At 39.3% G+C, this 23,546-nt stretch overlaps 1 protein-coding gene across 1 annotated transcript in view; it reads right to left on the bottom strand.

The window, feature by feature from the left end:
* itga1 (integrin subunit alpha 1) overlaps positions 1–5,891 on the bottom strand; it is a 61,021-nt gene extending 55,130 nt beyond the window's left edge. Inside the window, exon 1 of the mRNA XM_023960678.1 lies at positions 5,624–5,891. Within this exon, the coding sequence (XP_023816446.1) occupies positions 5,624–5,672 (49 nt within the window). The 5' untranslated portion in view covers positions 5,673–5,891. The remainder of the gene's footprint in view (positions 1–5,623) is intronic.
* Between the last annotated feature and the right edge of the window lie 17,655 nt (positions 5,892–23,546).

The raw sequence follows: 23,546 nt of genomic DNA, 5'->3' as shown, positions 1-23,546 counted from the left end.
TGCTTTTCTTTCCATTCGATGTATAACATTCCAGTACAGTGTTTTTGTCACTGATTTGCTTCTACATCTCTAAAGGAAGTGTATTTGACTTTGCTATTGACAACAATTTCCTTGACAAAATATTGCACTTTGTAAAAAAATGTTAATAATAGTTAAAAGTTTTTTTAAACCTTCCTTAGAGATGTACCCACGCTGTTTTAAAACCTCAAACTTTTCAAATGACACGCAGAAAAATAGTGAAAAGGCCAAACAATTAACAAACTCTGATTGCATGAAGCCAGCAGTGAACAGAAAAGAAAACTCAACCAAAATAATGGTCGTCCTTTTAGATGGTTACAGACTCCAACAGCTGTGAAGATTCCCATGATGCCAAACGGGAAAAGTGCCAGATTTTAAGGCATTTCTCTTTGTATGCACCAAGTGCACAACAAAATGTGCAGTGGTACAAGTACAAAAGCTTTCCTAAATGTAAAATACTGCTCTTTTTTAAGCCCCCTGATCATTTGGCTAAATGGTATCTCTACTGACTCCCTGATTTACCAGCCTGCTTAGGGTGGCAGCATTGTTATTATGAGATTTGGCACGACGTGGTTTGTTTTCCAGTGCTGCAAGGTGTGCTTTATTAAAGTGAGCTAACAGTACATCCAGATAAGACAGCTCCTTCACCAACACCACAATTAGGCATGAATACACCCACCATAAACAAATACAGAGATGCTTAGCTTATAAACCCCCCGACAAGTTGGAAAAATTCTAGATAACTCTGATCTATGTTTGCAATATCAGGGGAGTAGTTGTTACTTCTGATCCTGAAATGAGCTCTAAGCGTAGAAAATGTCTACTGTTTCTTCATATTAAGCCTATAGTTACTCACAAACACATTTATTATTTGACACATCACTTTCCATTTTTTCTTTTTTCTTGAGTAAATATTCTTACGTTTTAATAACTTTTTCACATTTAAGGGAAGGTTAAGTGAGTTGGCACGAGTGACCTCTTTACTCAGCATTCCAGAGAATCTTTTGGCTGGTGTCAGAAGACAGATTGTGTCAGATTAATGCCGGCTGCTGCAATCTCAGCAGTGCAGCTGAGTCACAGTCAAGATATGAAATCAAGACCAAATAAAAGGCATATTGATGATGAAGAAGACGAGAATCATTAAAATATATTAATGCGAAACACATAGATTCAGTTCTGAGCAGATTACTGTCCCCGGATTAAGTTTTCTCCTCTGATTACCTGATTTAACAGTCCATGTTCTGCAGGGAACATACTGTGGGTGGAGAAGTAAAATTCCAGGAACTGAGATGTGAGAATGTTCAGAGGAAAAAAAGGCTAGAAAGTACTGTTATGTTCTAAATCGGGCTGTGGTTGACTAACCCTTCACCTTTTCTCTCCAGACAAACAAAAGCAGGACCTGAACATCTGTTAGAGTGTGCTAGCAGACCCCTGTCAAGTCGGGAGTGCAAACACAGATTAAGATTAAACTGTTTTCTCTTAATGGACAACTGCAGAATTAAACCAAAACCCAGAAAAAATATGATACGTGATGAACCAACATAGGATCTCTTAATTGTCTTACTGTCATTGTCATGGTTTGGGTTTCTTTGTATTGGTTTTTGCTTTCCATCTTGTTTTATTTTGAAAGGTTTACTGTTATATCATGGTTTTGAGTTTTACTTCCCTAGTCCCAAACTCTCCTGATCAAGTTCACCTGTGTCTTGTCAGTGCTGTTTGTATTTAAGTCTTGTCTCTGCCTTCCTCTTGCGCTGGTCCATTAACGTCTCTTCCCTGGCTGTCATGTCATGTCCATGGCTGTCTTCTGCCCTGTTTACCTGTTTACCTTAGTTTTGTTTCCCTGCTTAGCAGCGCTTTCTAGTTGTGAATAAACCCCTTGCCCTGGGACCTTGTGCCTACTGTCTCTGCATTTTGGGTCTTTCATGATCACCAGCACTCCCAACCTGACAGTCATATCTTTGTACTAAAACATCATCATATCAAAGATATGAAGGAAAGATATCATTGATTCAGCTTCATCACATCGTATTGTCATTTTTAACAAAGCAGTAAGGTAAAGTATTTAGTTAACTGTCATGAAAAATGATAAACTTAATGACTTAATGTTAAAGCCAAAACCAGCTGTGGGTATCTGGGATACCAAGCCCGTGAAGTGCTGCCACATCCTAAAGGGGGCACAGGTGTGTCTTGCAAGTCCCTTTTGGCTCATGTGGCCACCTTAAGGAACGTGAAGAAAATGAAACATACCATTGTCATGCGTGTGCTGAATGTATTGTGAAGTATTTGTAAGGTTAATGTAAGTTATAGGCATTTACGATATGAGTAAGGCTGTTGTACGATGCCCTCACGTCACACTCCAGTTGTTGGTAAGGTGCATGCACTCCTTATTGACTTTGTGCAAATGCTGCACGTACGAGGTATTCACGCGATACATAAGTGGCCGTAGTGCGCCCACACAATCAATGCTCTGACTGTCTCATTTTTTATTTCTAACAGTCAGGTTACACAGAAAAGCACGTGGTTATCATGCGACACCCCTCTGTCTCACCTACTTCCCCCTTACACTTAAATGTCGTATAAGTGTTCTCTATGACCTGTCACCCACAACATGTCTCTAGAAAAAATGTGCATAAACATTTTCGCCCTATGGGCTCATCGAACGGTCAACGGCCTTGATATGTCGTGTGGACCACCTGCGTCGTAGGTTTGTCCATTTTTCACCCGCACACCACCCGTAAGCGCAATTGTACTAAGGCATTATGCTACCTATTCTTTTTTTTTTTCCTCACTCACCGAGATTACAGATCATAAAAACCTGGAGTACATTCGAGCAGCCAAAAGACTTAACCCACGCCAGGCCAGATGGGCCCTGTTTTTTGACAGATTCAATTTCTCCATCTCCTATCGGCCTGGCAGTAAGAACATCAAGGCGGACGCTCTTTCACGCCAATTTCAGCGGGAGGAGGAATCCGAGGGTTCTACGCCAGCTGCCACTATTGTTCCTCCGCATCTAGTGCTGGGAGCGTCTCGATGGGCCTTGGAGCGCAGGGTCAAATCTTCAGTCCCTGATGTGACTACCATTCCTACTGGATGTCCTGCTAACTGCCTGTTTGTTCCTCCCTCTCTTCGCCCAGCAGTTCTCAAGTGGGGGCACTCCTCCCGGTTGGCTTGCCATCCTGGAGTCACAAGGACTGCGTTTCTGGTGGCCCACAGTGTCCTCAGACATTCGGGCTTTCGTATCCTCATGTCCTGTGTGTGCCAGCGTCAAGGTACCCAGAAAACCACCCGCCGGTTTCCTACAACCTCTACCTGTGCCCTCCAGACCTTGGTCCCACATCTCTATGGACTTCATTACTGGGTTACCCAATTCTAAGGGTAATGTTGTCATACTCACCATCATTGACAGGTTCTCCAAACTGGTCCATGCTGTGCCTCTGCGGAAGTTGCCGTCAGCCAAGGAGTTGGCTGTTATTGTCTCCAAGCATGTGTTTCGTTTACATGGCCTTCCGCAGAACATTACTTCTGATCGAGGACCGCAGTTTGTTGCCGCCTTCTGGAAAGAATTCTGCAAACTCCTTGGGATCAAGGTCAGCCTAAGTTCAGGTTTCCACCCCCAAACCAACGGCCAGGTAGAGCGTTACAACCAGGACTTGGAAACAACCTTACAAGCCATGTGTGCCAAGAACCAAAGCACTTGGTCTTCTCAGCTGCCCTGGGCTGAGTATTCACACAACACCCTTCAAGATTCCTCTGGTTTTTCCCCTTTTCAAGCTGCCTATGGCTTTCTTCATCCGATGTGCCGTTGAAAGGGGGAGCTCGGAAATTACATCCCCGGTACATTGGTCCTTTCCCCATCACCCGGATCGTCAACCCTGTGGCAGTCAAACTGGACCTTCCGAGCAGCTTGCGGATCCACCCGGTCTTCCACGTGAGCAAGCTGAAACCTGTGAGAGACAGTTCCCTCCACTCCACTGTTCCGTCTCCTCCAGCCCCCCGTTTTGTGGATGGGGGACCAGTCTATACCATCAGCAGTCTTCTCGCCTCTAGAAGGGTTGGTCGGGGAATCCAATACCTCGTGGATTGGGAGGGGTACGGTCCTGCCGATCGACAGTGGGTTCCGGGACGTCATGTTCTGGACCCGGATCTAATTGATCGCTTTCATCGGGACCATCCTGATCAACCATGTCGTCCGTCTAGAAGCCGGACTTAGTGTGGGGGGTTATGTTATGGTTGCCCTCTAGTGGTGTTTCTTTTGGTTGCATTTCTGGCAGGTTAGCTGTGGTCCCTCACTAATTGATCACAGCTGCCTGCAATCATGTTGCTTCCTATTTAAGTTTTGTTCTCTCTGTGTTTTGTGTTGGAGCATCTTCTCTGTTTGGGTCTTGTTTGGGCCAAGTAAAAGCTTAAAACTTTATGGATTTGTTTGAGTCTTCCTGCTTCTGGGTTTATCCTCTCTGACCAGCCGTAACAACAACAGAGTTCAACTGAGTTTTCACACCTGACCAAAAAAAAGCATATCACTTAAAAGAATCAAAATCAAGTTCGCACTAAACAACCTTAATTGTGTAAGTGCCCATAGTATCACATGTTCACTGCCATTCTAGTTACTGCTACTCCAGTCAAGCACATACTTATTGAAGCCAGATGTCCTTCTATCCTATGCAATGCCAAACTCAAACCACCTGTTGCCCCATCTTCTGTCAGATTTTCCCGAGAATAAGGGCTGTCAATACAATTTGCACATGGTACCAGCAAAATGTTGGTTATAACCAGTTTTATCTAAAACATTAAATTGCCATTGACATTTTAAGCTAAATTGCACCACTAATTAACGTATGGAAAGTGAACAATAGCCCACCAAAGACCTTTTTTAAAAGAGACAACTGTTTTGTGTACAGCCGTGATGCAGAGAAACAAAACGGCTCAGTTTTTGCACTGGCTTTGTGCAAAATGTACACATCAGTTGGATCTCCCTGTACCTGTCTCCATGTCAGTCATATATTATTATTAAAGTACTTTTTTAGAGTAAATCCAACAATCTTTCACTGCTGATTCATCATTAAAAGTGTGGATGATCCTTGAATGATAAGGTCACACAGACTCACTCCATTTATCTTTAACTCAATTTTCTAATGACCATCACAAGCCAGAATCACATGTAAGCAAAGGAATCTAAGAATTAAGGGAGCCTGCTTCCTCCATCTGCTTTGTCTTTGCCAAAAAACAAACTTTTATTTCGTGTTTTTATCAAAGTGAATGGAGCACTTTTCGTCATCTGGAAGCAGAACAGATGATGGGGTTTCCTCATCCATACACATCCATGTAGTTTCAAACAAATTTTAAGATAATTTCACGCCTGAGCTCCTGTAATGTGAGTTTTTGTGATGCAGACTTTCTAAACACCAAACTGCTGTTTGCCTCAGACAGTTAGAGACAGTTTGACGGACGACTGCGGTGCCACCGACTGTTGATGTGCGCGCAGGCAGCCGGGATGACATCTAAAAGATGCAGGATGCTTTTAGCTGCCTGATCGATTCAGGCTGCATGCGCAAAGTTGCCCTCCTGTCAAATAAAATCGACCAGCTCCCTCTAAGACTCTACTTACCCAAATGTATGACTGCTGTCAACGTGAGACGCGGGCTGAACCGGAGCATCCTGACTGACGCGCGCTGCCTTTCCCTCTCGCGTCGTATTAATTCCACAGATTTTATGAAGCCGCTGTCAGCCTAAAACGCGGATCCTCTAGGAGTTTGTTAAAAGATCTGCAAGGACAAAAGACATCTCCAGAGCTTCAGCATCCGCGCTGTAGAAACCAAAGTCCCGATGCTGCTCCACGTCGCGCCCGCTCAGCACAGCGCACTGACATTAAGATCTGATGTGAGGGGGGCGGGCTGCAGAACTTCACAGCTCACAAGACCATATAAGTTCCAGGGGAGGGTCCGCCGGAGGGGGGTGAAATGTAACATTCAGAAAATGAGAAGGACGTCTGGAGACGAACGCAGACAATCACTGCGTAAAAGGGTCGCATCTTACTTACAGAGGACTTGCTTAGAGCTGTGCACTGAACAGGGGTGTTCACATATCACAAACGCACATAGGGATATAGAAATACTCTCAAACAAAATAATACTCATATAAGTTAAAATATTTTTAAATGAAATGTATAAAAATGAAAAAAATTCTATAAAACTGGGATGTACTTCCTTAAATGTGTTTTATTTATTGCTGTCTTTTCAAACAAATCACAAATGGTTTATTCAAACGTTACAGGAACCTATAATGAGATAAAAGCAGCATTATGTTCTTCATAAATAAAAACGCACCATAAATACCACATTTTTTAAAAAGTTTAAGTAATAAGAATACATGAATGCAATCATTTACTTTTCTGAAGTTTTTCAGAAAAAAATTATAAATACAAACAAAAATCCCACTTTAGGACATTTTATTTTGAAAAATTTATAAATGTAATGTTTTCACTTTATATAATTTCTTAAAAGAAGGAAATATGATTCATTAAAACAACGTTCAATAGAACTTTTAAAAAAATCTTAAAATTAATACAATCAAGTACACGTTATGTTTCTTCTCATATATTTTCATAGTTGTTTTTCTTCTAGAAAAAGTAGTATGGTGCAATATAACTGGTATACTTTCTTACCCGAAAAGTTACATAAGTAAATGAAACAAATGATCAAAATTTAACTTTAGTGCTGAACTTCAGGCAGACATGTAGTGACTGAGAACATTTAAAAAAAAAAAAAAAACATTTCCCTGAGGAAAGAAATGTTACTTTTTTGTAAACATCAACAGTGCTGTTCATGCTCCCTGATAAAATTAGTCAAATTACCCTTTGGCACTCAACCATCCATTGAAATTTCCCTCCGGGGAGCAGGTTCACTCAGCAGCTGGGGTTTGGTGTTGAGAGTTGGGGTCACTCAGTGTAATATGTCACAGACTTTCAACATCCGTGCAAGCTGTCACATTTAAAGAATGTTTCTTATTTGTCATTCCAGTTCCACACACAAAAAGTAGAAGACAAATTTGGGCAAAACGTCTTCTTTAGGAGTTAATAAACCAAAGTGCCATAAAATATGCCAAAAATGTTTTTCTGGGACTATAATGACCTCATGTCTCTGGATTGGTGCTTGATTTTTTTTCTTCAAACTTCTTGTTTACAAAAGAAAGTAAGATTGCTGCCCATGTTGGGACCATTAAGGAAAACTTCAATTCCAACCACAGAAACCACCTGAAACTTAAACCAGTGACAATTAAAATTTGAGTAATTATGCTATATTAAACTGATTTTCATTGAATTTACTGTGGATCTGTATGGTGATATGACATATGAATGCTAGATTAGTAAAGGTTTTGCCACATTGTCTTCAACAATACTTGGCTTCTCCCATCCTAAATTCTATAATGCTTCTCTAAATCAAGAGAGAGTTGCTGTACAGATGCATTACTTTGACATATCAGGCAATTTTTGAGGTTTTGCAAGTTGACAACACACGTTCTTCTGAGACCGGTCAGTCACATCCAGACATCTGGAGCGTGATCACAAAAATCCAGGAAGGATCACTTGGGTATTATGACAGGAGGATAGCGGATAATATTCACCACACCTGAAGTTAGATCATTGATTCCAATCATAGATGTGAGTGTAATAGTACCTGATGCAAAGAGCAGCTTTCCCAATGAACATTCACTCAGTAAGCCTGCTCACTTTTACTACACCCCTGCGGTATTTGCACAGATTTACCCATAATCCTCCAATAAAAGTACTCACCCTCAAACACAGAAGTCATTGACTAACTATGGACACTTTTGCTCTGTCTTGGCTGGTATTCTCATTATTGGTCATTTTCTAGAGAGAAGAAAAAACAGGCCGCAGCTGAATAGTAGACCTGTGAGGATTGTGCACTCTAGTTTGGATTTTCAGTGAAGGTTTCTTTAGTTTTTGACATGTTCTGTTTTCCCGTGTCAGTCATACTCAGTTCAGGTTGTAAATCACCCACAGCTGTCTTTATTTGTGATAATGACCCTCAGTGTATTTAAGTGTCTGGGTTTTCGGTTTTTTTATTAAGAGGTCATCTGTGTTGTCATCCCATTTTTTGCTCCATAGGTTTTAGCTTACCATAAGTTTATTTTTTAAGACCCACACTGATGAAAATTGTGTTTTTAACATGCTCTTGTGATATTTTTTTATGATGGAGGACATAAAGAAAATTAAGCTAAAAATGGCTGTTGTGAGTATGCTTTTTGGGAGCAAATGAAAAAATGCCGTTTGCAAAAGAGCTCATTTGTGTCGTAGAGAATATGCTGGGCTGGCCACAAGCTCTCTGCTCCGCTCTGAGGGCGGAGTTGCTCCGAGCCAACAGCCCCGCCCACAACTCAGAGGTAAATCTAATGTACTGCTGCAGCTCTGCAGAATTGATGTCCCGAAAACAAAGCAGGTTTGCCTTAAAACGACAATCGTGACTAAATTACCACTGGGAAAATAAATCAAAAGATCAGCATGGGAATTTAAATGTTTACGTTTCTGCCACCAAGTATGGGTTCCTGCATTTTGAGAGTTATACCACAGATTTTTTTAACAAGTCCTACAAAAGAGAACCATGTTTTGATTTGCCTTAAACTGTACCATTGTTATTTTGAGGGGGTGAGCAACAATTGTAAGGTCATGATAAAAACCTTTTGAAATTCTGATCTTCCCGCCAAACTTTTTTCTTTTTTAAAATAAAAATCTAACACTTTAGCAAGATATTTAGCTAAAATATCAGAAAAAAATAAAGACAGGCTTCCTTTAGGGAGGTTTCTTTTGTCTGTATGGAAAAACCTGAATCAATCAAACTTTATTTGTATAACGCTTCACAAGAGCCACTGAAGTGCTTTCATAAAATCAATGATAAAACTTGATTTCTTCCTTCATATTGTTTTAAACGAACAACCACTAGTCTTGTTCTATTCCTTTGTAAGGTCCAAGAGGCTTTTTTTCTTAGCTGGGTTTTAATTTGTTGACTTTCTTAAATAACCATGTTGATTGCTGGCCTTGGGTTGTTTGAGTAAAAAAGAAAAACTTATGTCCATTTCTTAAAGTGGTTATTTTTATTGAATTATTATTATGTGTACATCTTACTACTGAACATGAGAGGCAAAATAAAAAGCTTCTGTGCAAAATGACAGTACAACCTATTTAAATGTCTTTGGGGACATATCATTAGGAAGAAAATGAAGATTAAACAGAACATGGAATCAGCAAACACAACACAGCTACACTTTTAATGTCAACAGAGGAGCCCATCTGCCCAGAACTGGATCTCAGAAACACCCATCAAATGAGACAGTTTACAGGAGTCTTTCCTGTCTTCAACCGTACAGACATCCCCAGCTGAGACTCAGGAAGACTCTGATTAGTTTCAATGCACTAAATGCACCTCCCCACCCATCTACCCCCTTTCCTCATCCTCCAAAATGCCTCAGTCCACTCCTGTTTTTCTGCTGATAACAATGTGGAGCACTAATGGCAATCTATGTTTTCATGTTTGATCCTTCCGTCTCGCATCGCCTTTCACTTTGACATGCTATATTCCTCTATTAGACCATGTAGGTCTATGCTAATGCGTTTTTCTGTTCTGTCTCCTTAATCTTCTCCGTGAAATATAGATTATGGACTGCAATGCACAAATAGCTAAAGCTCACTGCATCTTTAAGACTTATTTATTAGATTTGTCTAACTTTATCAAAAAATACCAGGAAACAAAAAAACACTTAGGTTTGTAAAGGAAACGCCTTTAAAGACAACAGTCTGCAGAAAGCACCACTATTTGTAAAGAGTGACAAATGGCAAAAAAAATTACCAAGAGCAATTTATTTCATTGAATTCCTTATAAGTGCGCCTGGTAATTACATTAAAACAGACAGTATTTTTATGCGAAGGTTGAGTATTAAGCATCGTTTCTCCTCCACTAATAACAATCCATCATATTTAGCGAAAGCCATTTACTGTAAGGATGTTATAGGACTGTGTAGAGTTCACATCACTATGAGGAAAATACACTCTGAGTGGTACTGGGGACAAAATTGACAACCTTAAATGGTAAATCATTCTTAATCTAATAAGTGGATAGTCATTAAAGCAGACACAGTTTTATTGGTGAAGAAAAACAACAACAGAAAGAGCTTCAAATGTGAAGCACTAGTCAGTTTTGATTTTTTATTCTTGAGGAAAGTCTTTGATTTCCTGTGAAGTGTACCTGTGTAAACTTACACAAGTCATTTTCCAATAACAAATACTTCCCATAAAGACCTAAGAAAATGGGAGAACTACATCAGATTTAGATGGAAAGCAATGTCTGTGCATTTTTTATATATATATATATATGTATATATAAATGTCTGTTTTTGTGTCATAAACCAGATTCAGTCCTCTAATCCAAACTATGTAGTTTAGTTTAGAATATTTAAGAGTACACACTCTCACGCTCCACCTTCTCAACCAAATATGGCCATCTTAGGCTTGAGATTGCTCAAAGTTTACTCTGAAGTTCTTTTATGTAGCAGTTTGCAAAACAGTGTTGTCTAAGCATTTGTGGTCACCATCTATGGAGTTTATGACAATAAATAAAGTTTTGTATAAATTATGTCCTTAAACTGAGATCACCTACTCCGTTACCAGATAATGAAGATAAACAACTGAGACGTCAGACCTTTCCTTCTTTATAAAGAGCTCACATGAAGACATGAAAAGTTTACTCTGCATGTTGTAAGAACTAAATAAGGCAAAAAAAAGAAAAGAAAAGAATGAACAAGCCTTCTTTACTCTCAAAATGTAACACATTTCAATTAAAAGGACCAAGCATTTTACAAATATTTTTCTTCCAAAAAACCCAGGTAACTTTGCATATCAGGCTTATTTTTGATATATTATAATATACAAGTTAATTAAAAAGAAGCATATTTACAGTTTAAGAGTGTAAAATCTATTAAGTCTTCAAGTTAAAGTTCCACTCCAATTATCTTTAATTTATTTTTAAAAGTGTTTCCCATAGTCTTTTAATTGTGATTTTGCCGTTTTTAGCCAAATTTAAAAACACAGGTCATTTTCTATGACACAGTTTCTGCAGAGTGGTCGTAGTTCATCGGAACTATGAGTTGTGGGCGGGACTGTTGATGCAACCCTGCCCCCCTTGTGGCTTGTGGCCCACCCAGTGTATTTAAACATCACAAAAGTGTTCTTTTTTTTGTTTTTTCGTCTGCTCCTGATTCAGAACAATTTGAATAAAGAGGAATTCAGGAGTGCAATTTTGAATTTAATGTTACTATTATATGTCCTCCATCATCAGAAAAATGTTGCAAGAAAATGTGAAAAACACCAAAAACATCATTTTCAGTGAGGAGGGTCTTTAAAGAACACAACAGTTGGCAGTCCTTTCTATGTATGCTGTCAGGATTTATATTCCAGAGCTGCTGATTACTTTATAGCTAAATAGAGACGTTCTGGTTCTGTTGTGTTACAGAAAATGGGCACCTTAGTCCTGGAAAGTCCCCTCTTGGCGCTAGTAGCAAATAGGCTGCTTGGAGGAATCACATCAAAGCCACTTAGGTTGCATTCCAGGGAGAAAAGACTGAGTCCTGTGACAGATCAGTGAAACAAAGCAGATCCTTCTTTTCAGATTTTTCTTTAGTGACAACATGTTAATTTGTCATGTTTCTCTGCATTACTTGAAAAAGAATTCTGTCTTATTGGCTCAGTAAAAAAAAAAGGGTGTACATTAAATTATATCTAGATGATCTTAAATGGGTTGTACTTGTAATTATTTGGTATAGGATCAATACCCAAATCCCCAGGATCGCCCACTCCTTCTGCAAGCTATCAAAAGAATGTGTAAACAGAGGGATGATGGGAAATGGGGCAGGCTTTCTCCATGCCAGCAGTTCCACCCACACCTTAGAGGTGAATTTCTTTTGAACCAGTGTCGCTCTGCAGAAACTGTCTTAGAAAATGATCTGGGTTTTTGATTTGGGCTAATATCAGCATAATCATGATTTTAAAAAAACAGTGAACGCTTTTTAAATAGATCAAAGATGATTGGAGTGGGATGTAAAGACTGCAAAGTTTGAACCAGTGGTGAGCCCAGTGTCTTATCTTCAAAGTACCCCAGCTATCACTACCTGGTCAGATGAAAACATCAATCTAAAGCATGTGAGCAGTAATTGGAGGTGTCATCAGTATCTTGTTTCAGAGTGTCAGACAGAATCTGCTGCCTTGCTTCACTGAAGTTCACTGTGGGGTCGGGACCCTCTGACTCTGTCAACAGCAATGCAGTTTCAGTTGCAGTTCGACCACTGGTTTTCAGTCAAAGACCCACCAGAGTCCCCTGCTCTCCCGTTATAAGGATAGTTAATTCATCTTGTTGAGAACGGTCATGCAACACTGAGACTTTATATGTTTTTACACATGTTTGCATTCAGATCTCCGGACGTCTGTGGTTTTCTGCCATTGTTCACCACCTTGACGGAAAAAAATAACAATCATGGCAAGGTAACGTTCTGTTGAGTAATTTGTTGATGTGAAGGCCACTCTGACACACATAGCCCAGCTTTTCCCAGACTAAAGACCCCTCATGGTAATAGCCCTCATCTTCAGAGAAACAGACTTAAACCAGGCTGAGAGGGGGTTTGTTTTTGTTGTAAAGATGGACATTTTTATATGCATTCAATGGGTGCATTTGCATGTGCTGAAGCAGCTGAGTTATGATCTGCTTTCTGGAGAAAACTGGAGTAAAGTCCACACTTATCAAAAACATTGCTTTTGACAACACAGTAGAGGATTAGGAAAATCCCAATTCTGACAGAAAAATCTGCTTTTTGCAAAATAATTATTTGTGGCAAAAGCTGGAAACAACAACAGCAAACAACTTTCTGATGATGGACAATGACTGCAAGGACAGCACTTCCTGGTTTACTGAGACACGCTTAGTAAATAGGTAATATTCAGGATTTTGTGGATAAATAGTTAATCTACCCTTAATCTTGGTTAATGTCAATCTCAAGTATAAAAAAGTGTGTTTTTCTTTTTAAAAATCCAGGTTTTCTCGGATAAACAGACATATCTAACAACAGTGGTGAAACACTGTTTTAAAATCAGCCAATTAATTTTTCAATTATTTGCATTTTCCCAAAGCAGAAGGAAAAGCAGACATTAACTCCTTAAAATTACTTTTCAATATTATTTTTTACTATTTACAAAATAATAAAACTCCATAGCCATATTTCCTGTCAAACGTTCCATACTTGTAATTCAGCTGTGGAGTCATGTTGACGTTGAGATTTAGTTCTCACCCCCACAGAGCAGCTAACTTGCCTCTGGATTATTTGTTTTCCTCTGTCCCCTAAAAAGCTGCATTGTTGATGAAGTCCAAAGTTTGAACCCATTTTTTAAATTCAGACTGGCTAACAATGACAGGAATGTGATATCTATCCAAAATGTTCCCCAGACAATAGTGTCGTGCACAGGAAATTTGGTTTAATATCATTGGATTTCTTTTGGCCTGCTAAAGGATTGGAAGATATTCTGTTAATAGTTTAACATCTTCAATGCCTTAATGATTTATTTGGACATTTTTCTTGTGTGACATCTGACAGTGCAGACACAGGATGTTCATACTTTCAAACAAGACATAGTTGTCCATGCTCCATGTGTAAAACAGCATGCATCTTGACATTTTCAGCTTCCCAGGAGCCCACCCACAAACTGAAGACAGAGCCAAATGCACTTTTTACTTTCAAGTAATGACACCACATCCCTACAGACAAAGAAAATTCATTCAAATGTTTTATTTTGTGAGATACTACAATCAGTGTCTTTAGTTGCAAATCTTCATATGCAGCATTGATAAAAACATACCTTTTAGAATTTCAGATGAGTTTGTTTTGTCTAGTATTTTTTTTTGGTTTAAAGTAATCCCTGCTAACCTCCCAATGGGTTTTTGAATTTTTGTTTTTGTTTTACCAGATTCTTAAAAAGGTTGCCTTTTATCCATCCCCTATGAATTTTAAAGTATTTTAAAAACGTTCTCGACACAAAATTGGCTATTTGGACTTTTTAAAAAGAATTTCTACTTTTTGAACAAACTTGTTAAATTGTTGATGTACAAAACACCTGCCACAGACTGGTGACCTATCCAGGGTGTATCTCACCGTTGCCAAACAATTTAGGATGGGCTCCAACAACACTGTGACCCCGAAAGCGGTTCTGAAAATGGACGGGTGGATATACAAAAAAACTTACAAAAGACTATTGTAAGCAGTATTTTGCTCATATTTCACGTTCATCAACGAAATGACACGTCTTTGTTGAAACCCATGTTATTTCAGGAAATAAAGTTTAGGTCTGACTGTCTCACAGTGATATGGGCTGTCTAGTGTTGTAACTATTAAACGGTGAGTTCATTATCCATCGCCTGGTTTTAGTGCAGTGAGACAGTTGCTGTTTTAAATGGATGCCATGACACCGAACATGTTTTTTTTTAAAGGCTTAACCTTACCCTTCAAAGTGGAGTCCCCTGGAACTGCTGGGTGTTTTTATTGGCATTCTGTCAGACACAGTAAAGTCAACAGCGTCAGCAAAATTGATAACACACCCGTATCAGAAACACGACCCTACATGTAGCAACAGTGAAATGGAGAACTGCATATTCGATGACATCCTGCATGAACATCATGCTTCAATCAAAGAAAAGGCAGAGGGGCTTTGACTTTACTGCAAGTTGGCTTTTTGTTGATGAATTCTCGTGACAAAACAATGAGAGACCTCAGCCTGAACACTGGCACTGACAGACTAGTTTTGATGAGTTCAAGAACTCTAAGGGACTCTAAAAGTCTAGTTCAGGCCCCAAGCTTCTGCTCAGCGTGTGCATGTGTGCGCGTTTAACCCAGCTGTGGCTGAGCTCCTGCTGTGCAACCATGATGATTGAGATCATGAGGTCTCTATTCACCCTCATCACGTTCGTTTTCACTTGACTTCTTTAGCCACAAATCTCGTGTTTTGGGGTGAACGTGGTTTGGCCTTTGACCACAACAGGAGAGCAGCGTGAGCAGTCATCTGGTCAGGATTATTAGTTGCTCAGATTTGCAGTAAAGGGTTTTACATTTGACTCTTTTAGCACCTTTCCCTTTTTACTGGTGAGGAAATCGTTCACACCTTACTTTGAAAACATGTTTAGAACGTTATAATTAGAATTCTGTCAGCTCAGTATTGATGGCCTGACATGAGCCTGTGAAACTCAACAATAAAACATTAGAATTCATTGCAGGTTGTTTATACCGTTAATTTTCTTGTCTATAGTTGTGCTTTTGTTCAGTTATGTTCTGTTTTTAGAATTTGTTTTCTCCCTCAGTCACAGAACAGTAGGTTTAAGTTTGCAACCAACCAGCTGTGTCTGTTTTTTGTTTGTTAATGCTCTGTAAATTTGACTGCAGTTTCAGATGTACATTGCCAGATCACATCGTGTTTCAGGTTTTTGTTTTGTAGCAGTTAATTTTGATTTGCTTATTTCAATGCTATTCCTCTGCTTTTGGGGAAACCAATGGCCTTGCCGCCACTTCTGAACCTAAACAATTGTTGCTTTATTTGTTGTCGCCTAACATGATGCTTGATCTGATTTGGCTCAGGATGCTCAGAACTTTGATAATCTCTAGCAAACCTTCCATCATTCACAAAAAATTAAAAGGGCCTGATGTCATGAAAGGGGCCACACCCACAAGGAGCGAAAGCCGGTGCCTCAGAGATCCAGTCGTCTTCCTTCAGGGTAGGAAGATAGCTCGCAAAAATAACTCATTTAAAAAAAAAATGTTTCTTTCTTTTGCATACCAAAGATAATTTATTATCATATATATATGAATATTGTTGGGCTGCACGGTGGCGCGGTGGTTAGCGCTGTTGCCATCACAGCAAGAAGGCCCCCGGTTCAAGACCCGGCTGGGGGACCTGGAACAGAACATCAATGGGGGACCTTTCTGTGAGGAGTTTGCATGTTCTCCCTATGCATTCATGGGTTCCCTCCGGGGCCTCCTGCTTCCTCTCACCATCCAAAAACATGTTCATAGGTAAATTGGCAACTCTAAATTGTCCCTAGGTGTGAGTCTGAGTGTGAGAGTGAATGGATGTATGATTGTAGCCCTGCAGCTGGCGACCAGTCCAGGGTATCCCCTGCCTTTGCCCACAAGTGGGCGGGATAAGCTCCAGCAGCCCTGTGACCCCGAAAGGGATAAAACAGTCAAAAATAAATGAATACATATGAATATTGTTGACTATAAAAGGCATAAAAATATCCAGTAAACAAAACAGGTCACTCTGAGGAAGCGTGAAACACGAAAAGGTCATGAAACGTCTCATTTCCAAACCTAGTTTAGCGGCGTGAAGGGCCTTATCAGTATGTCATAGCCAGAAGACCGGCAGCAACAGACACATTTTTGGGGTTTTTCTTTCCTTCCTGGCCAGTATTTGTTCAGGACAGTACCAAGCTGTCTTCATCCAGAACAACCAGAACACTAGAGTCCTGCCAATGTGAAAGAACTTTCTGGAAACTGTTAGCTGATTACAGAATGTTTAACACCAGGAGCTTCTTAATATAAAAACAAGTTTCTCCAATAAGAAGGGTGTGTCTTCACTGTACCCTGGCCATAGCATTTTGATAAGCTGTGAAGAAACCTTGTTAAAATGTGTTGGCTTTGACTAAAGAAATGCATTATCAGTATTTAGCTTATTTTTAATATAAGATTCACTTTCTCCCCTTTTCTTCTAGCAATAAAAACAAAGCTCGGGACTTGTACATTAAAAATATATGCCCTGGTGAAATTTGGGACCAAAATTATTTTTCATAGAGGCCAAGGGGCTTCCATAATAGCCAATAGGCTTATCTTTTAGACTTTCAGAGACACAGACAATTACGCCTAAATTACATTTCTACTTCAAAAGTAGAAAATGAAGAATGTCTTTTGTCTTTCTGTGATCGAGGCACCACAATAATTTAATTGAGTAATTAGTTTCATCTCAATATGCAGTAAATAGTACGGTAAGTAAAGCTGGGTCAGCTGCACTGCTTAGTCGTGGACTTCTCTGTCACCACAAATGTGAAGCCTCATTAAACCACAAGGGATTCTTTTTAACACAGTTTTTGCCAGACAAACAACAAAGGCTTGTCTTTACTGTATATGAGAACGTGTGACTTAATGTTGAGTTTGTCTGCGCACGTTGCAAATGTGTGTCTCACAGCTAAGTTTCAGAACCATTGTTTGAGGCTTCCTGCAGAAACTTAGAAGGGGCCGAACAGGAAAAGGAGGGTCATCTTTAAGAGGCTAAAAGAAAAGAAGAAAAACACTGTTTTGAGTTTCTAAGATGTTTTCAACCAAAATCTACAGTATAAAACAAGTGTAAAAGTTTGTTTTGTCCTTGTGTTAATGTTCATATTAACAATTATACATTTTCACTTGAACAGTTTAACATAAAAAGGTTATTTGCTGGAGACAGACAGGAGTTCAGTTCATGTTGTTCTACAACCCCTAATCTAAACTAAAAATCCATAAAAGGATTTCTAAAAGACGGTGTCTAAAGAAGGCCCCCTCCAGCATGAGACAACTGGAGCATTTTTGCTCATGAGATGTGACGCAAAATAATTGCAAAAATCTCACTTTCAGGTCCAGAGATTGTATGATTGCAAAGATTACCTCAACAGGGTGTGCAATAGCCTTTCAGGTTGCATGTACCAGCATTTTTTGTTCATTGTCTTTTTTAGTTTTTAATTTATGCAAAATGTTAATTTAAAACCTTAGTTTGATTCTAATTTTGGGGGGTTTTCAGTTGTAACTACATTAAGGATTTCTTTTGCTAAAAGACAATTACAAATAATACTTGCCACAAGAAATAATAGAATTTCACTTTTTTTCTTTTTTATTAAGCACATCTTAAAACAAACCAACTTTAGTTATTGCTCTTTTAAAAACTATAACAGAAATGTACTCAAAATAGCAAAAAAAAAAATCTCTTTGAAGTGTCATGCTATTTTGTTTCTGGCTTATCCGTAAACAACAGCTTTATTCAGTTACAGGCATGTGATAAAACACTTCCTTAGTCCAGGGACTATAGCCGATTCAAATCTTTCAATACGTGTATTCAGTACTTTGCTCTGCAGCAAAGTTTCTCTGGATAGTTGCATTAAAGATTGTCAAAGCATGACCTCATTGTTGTGCTTTCTGCTCATGTCACAGTGAATGGGGCAAAAGCAAAGCCCTTCCTGTGATTGTGCAGAACAGGAGCAGATGTTCTCACAGACATTATTGTGCTTCTGTTTCACTCCATTATTCTTTCTCCATTACTATCATCATTACTACTCAATGGTACACAGACAAATCTTGGCCATAAAGGCCTGTGCGTCGCGTCCTTGGAATTGCTGTCCTCCACTTCTTTGCAGTGAGCTTCTGTTTCCTCGTTTTAGCGTATACCACCCCAGAAGAGAAAAACAATGTTCACCACAGAGAAGTTTGCAGATGTGACCTTTTAATCTCGAATTATTTCCACACAGAAAGTTCTCTTTTTTATACATCATGGCAAAAACCTGATGAAAATCTACTCTGACCTTCATTCTCAAAGTCCTCCACATGTTACTCCTAAATTGTGATTCTGCTTTGTGTCAGGCTTCTAAGGAAATCTTTTGACAATTACAAGCTTTTAAACATAATTATATTTTTCCAGTCGTTATTCTCCTATGAGATGTTGTGCACCAGACAACTAAGTGCATCTATAACTCACTGGCTGCAGCGCAAATCTGAGGGACTTCCTCGGCTAACTCTTTGTGGGGGTGTTTTCCCAAATGAGTGGGCACATATGTTTAAGAGAGTGCATCCATGTGCATTTATATGGGAAGGTCACTAAGGGTCACTCTTTTGCCCACTCCAGAGACAGGAAATAGCTCCAATATGGACCTGAGTGTGGCTTCTTTTAAAGCTCTGGGGAGTGATTTGAGCTCTGTGTCAAGACCAGAACGCCAAGATCAGTGGGTAAAAATGTCCAAAGTGAAAGGTACAGATGTTTTGTTCTAGCCATTTGAAACCATAGGTCTCTGACAGGCCTCGCAGGGAACAAAAGGTTTATTAACCGTGTCAAAGTGGCAGCAGGCAATGAGCTGATACGCCAAAAAACATTTAGGTCATTCGACCATATAAATATGATTTACATGTTTGTTTGATAGTATTTTATGACAGCTCAGAAAAGGAATTCTTTTATTGTACAGTATTCCAAGACGTCAGCACAAGTAGGTTACGCATGAGACTTTTTCTACACGATCCTACTGCTTCTGGATTCTGTCATTGTGGCCTGGACTGTGTACAGATATTCAGAATAAATGCTGTATTTACCCTAACTGTCATGGCTTTAAAGCTAAATGATTATTGTTTACATTTAGAAGATTTCCAAATGTCTGGAGGATCATCTCTATAAAAATCACAGTGCTACTCCACTGTGTCAGGAAAGCAGAATATGTTTGTTAGATGGAAACTCCACATGATTTACTGTCTTCATATTTTAAAGAAAGATAAACAAACTAGAAACCATAGAAGTGCATTTATACAAGCATCTTTAGTTTACAAAAATTTTTGAATAGTTGGGTTACTAAGGGCTATCTATTCTCAATACAACTTGAGCAGGACCTTGCTTTGTAAGTCAGATCCATTTCCAATGAATGTTGGAGTCTGACAGGGAGTAGTTTGCTTTTGCTGGGGAGGTGGAGAGCTGCTGTACCAGATGGAGGAGTTAAAGTAACCGGTAACAAGTGAGGAAAGGCTTGCGACAGGTACAGCTGCTAGATTGTAGTGAAGAAGGAGCTGAGCTGAAAAGCAACAATTTTAATTTACTAGTCAGTCTGTGTTCCTAGCCTCACTTATGATCATTAGCTCTGGGTTATGTTTGAAAGGATAAGGTCCTGGATATAAGTGGCTGAAATGAGTTTCCTCTGCAGGGCGGCTGGGTCCTCCCTTACGCTACGTGCACACCGGGCTAAAGCCGGGTTCTTGAACGCGCTTTTAGCATACAGTGTTCACACTGGACTTGTTGCTTACCCGATACTAGTGCATGTACCTCCAGTTGGAAAAGGCTTGGAACAAAATGTCAAAGTGGTGCAAACCTAGCAAATCTTGCTCCAGGTTTTTTTTAAATTTCACATATGAAAGGACTATATGAAAGGACCTTACCCTTACGTCACAACCAAATCCGAGTCCCTTACTGATCAAAATTCAGCTGGTTTAACTCTCAACACCCATTCAATGGCTACACATTTTGTACGTAAAAACTGTTGTAAAAACTCGCGTAGCTATATATGAGCAACACAGTTTAAAACGCAGAAGCCCAAAACACGCGTTTACATACGTTTACACAGACTTTAGATTGGAAGTGGCCACTTGAACACATGTTGCCAAAGGGTAGCATTAGTGATAGGGTGAGGAGCTCAGAGTAGAGCTATTGCTCTTTCACATCAAGAGAATATAATTATGCTGGCCCTGATGCCTCACTGGAGAAGTATTTTGGGCTTGCTCTATCGAGAGGAGACTGTAGAGGATGGATGGATGGATGGATGGATGGATGGATGGATGGATGGATGGATGGATGGATGGATGGATGGATGGATGGATGGATGGATGGATGGATGACAAGTTGTCTGCACATAGAATCAAGGCTGACAGAAAGGCCCCATTGTTGCGTTTTCATTTCAGTTACTGTGAGTCTTTTTGTATACAGTTGTGTGTGTTAAATCATGTTAAATACATCACTAACTTGAAGTTAGCTTACTTACTAACCCTGGTTATGTGGTGATTATCACAACTGTCAACCAGTAAAAAGGTGGCATGGCACCCCAGACCAGACTGTGTTCTCAGTCTGAGTAGGTGGTTGAGAGTGCTGATCCCAGCTGGATTTCTCCAGATTCTATCACACCTGCAGGTCATTGGGGGGACTCATAAACTAGCTTCCAGATTGACATGCTTTCATTGTGTTTCAGGAAGAGGTTATGGGCAGTCTCTTGGAGCTTGTTCCCCACTCTGCTTCTATTCAGGAAATCTTGGAGTATCACAGCCACACACTCACCTGCTGCTGCAGTTCCATACACATGTAACTCCCTCCGGATTCATCTTCAAATCCCTTAATCTCACAGCTGTCGGTTGCAAAAGACTTGAAACTAAGAAACATTGCACTCATAATCTGCTTTATGTTTAACCCTCTGCGTGTCATCAATGAACGCCATGCATTTTTAACAACACACAAGACTACCAAAAAGAAAAGCTTAGATATTACAATGTTCATGATATTGTAAATTGTTTAAAATGTGACTGAGTCACTTCATAATAGCTTAGCAAGCTCCAGCAAAGTATTTCCTCTTAAATACAAGGCTGTAGACACTTATTGCGCCTGGGCATTCACAACTAGTAAAGCTAGCTTTAACATGACTACATCGAGCCACAGAAAAACTAGTACAATCAAGCATCAGCAGCTCTGCATATTAAACTTTAGACTTTATATCAGTATATGTTCACTTCCCGATGATCAGTTATGTCTAAAATTACAAACGAAACCGAAGCTTACTTGACTTTCACAGAAAAGTTGTGCTAAAGTCAGTCAAGACTTCTGTTCGAAGGCACTATTTATCTCAACAGACATCCTTATAGCCTCAATTCCCATCATAACAATAAAAGTATTCTTTTATAAATTAACATCAATGAACTCAAAATATGACTAACAAATACTTGAGCTGTCACTGTTTGAGGCAAGATGTGCTTGTTTTCAAAACTGATTGAGTAACTTTTGCTTGTTGACTTTTTTAGTAATAAATGCCTCTAATAAAAAGCATTTCAGCATCTTCTGGTGTTGACCGTACCTCAGTAAAAAAAAATAAAAATAAAAAAGGAAGGTTGGGGGGTCACCTCTATCGAATGTGGTTGTGGTTTGAATAACTTGCACAGATTTATATTGGATAACCAGCTCCACGGTATGGGTGTTCAGAGTAGACTGAGCTGGAAAATTGATCCCAGATGTGCAGGCCAGATAGTATGCCCCAGTTTACTGCCTAACAACCAATTTAGCGTGTAATAAACAGTATTAATGATAACCAAAAAAATCTAAAGTAACTTAAACTTTAAACTCTTGAATGACAAACTTTATGAGAACAGAAATGCGCTACTTGAATCATCAATGTTTCTTAAAAAACGAATTTCCTGTGTTCATTTTGCTGTAATAAAAAAGTAACTACAAATTAAATAAAATAATACAAGAAAGACATCATTTACCTTGCATTAGCTTGCACAAGTGATTTATGCATGACAAACATAGAAAAAAAAACTGCAATTAGGAGAAATATAGGATTTTATTTGCACAGTGTGTATCTCTGACAGACGTCTGCCAATGAAAAGACTGTCTAACAGTACAACAACATAACCTTTTGGCTCATTGTGGACCGTCCATGAGCAAAGTTTATGTTCTAAGAAAACAAGAAAACAGGAGATGACTTTGGCGTGAATCATAAAAGATTGTTGCTGAATTCAAATGTTCCGAAGGGCTTAATGGTTGTGATATTCTATCAAAGTAAAGTAGACATAATTTAGGTTTCCTTGGTAACACTGATAATAAAAACAAAGACAGAGGAGATGCCTGGTCATATTTCACAATCAAGTCCTGCCACCTAGTGTTGATAATGTATATTGACGTGTCATGCTGTGAGGGGAAAAAACTCCAGTGCAATTGTATTACATAATCTTCAGAAAAACAAGCAAATGTAAAACTTTCTGTAGTAATTGTTTACTGTTTACCTTTTAACAATGGCAGAAATTCACTGGTTATTTTTCCAACCAGGAAAAACCCTGGATTGTTGCAGTAAAACCAATAATACAACTGAAATAAGTTAACGTCACTTAAAGTCCCTCTCCAATCATCTTTTGATATGTTGTCAAAGCGTTCCCGGTAGTCCTTTAATTGTTATTATGCAATTTTTAGCCACAGTGAAAATATATATTTATGTTTTCTTACACATAGTTTCTGCAGAGTAGCAGTAGTAAATCAAAAATTCACCTCTCAGTTGTGGGCAGGACTGTTGGTGCAGAGTGAGCCTTCGCTCATTTCCCATTATCCCTTACTTTATACTCTATCCTGTTAACATACAGACCCTCACAACCCCAACCTAACATTCATGGTGTAAAAGAATGGCAAGCAATATTGGATCTATCCAGCTTTACAGTTTGGAGCCAGACGCCAGCTCAGATGAGGAAGATGTACATACATCTTTTTGTTTGCAAGTATAGATGCATCCGAAGGGAGCGGCGCAGGGACGTTGTAGCCTGCCAACTGTAACACAGTCACTGCTACAGGTTGTTTCCAACTGCTTTTTCTCATCTTCTCCTTATTCGCATCAATTGATAAAAGAAATGGCACAAAAACACAATTATCAATGTACTGGAGTAACCTCAGCTACATTGAGAGTCCACAAAAC

Source organism: Oryzias latipes, chromosome 12 (assembly GCF_002234675.1).
Source record: "Oryzias latipes chromosome 12, ASM223467v1".
In the NCBI taxonomy this organism is placed as follows: Eukaryota; Metazoa; Chordata; class Actinopteri; order Beloniformes; family Adrianichthyidae; genus Oryzias; species Oryzias latipes.
Note: the sequence above shows the minus strand (reverse complement) of the source record. Positions and strands in the feature narration are given on the sequence as shown.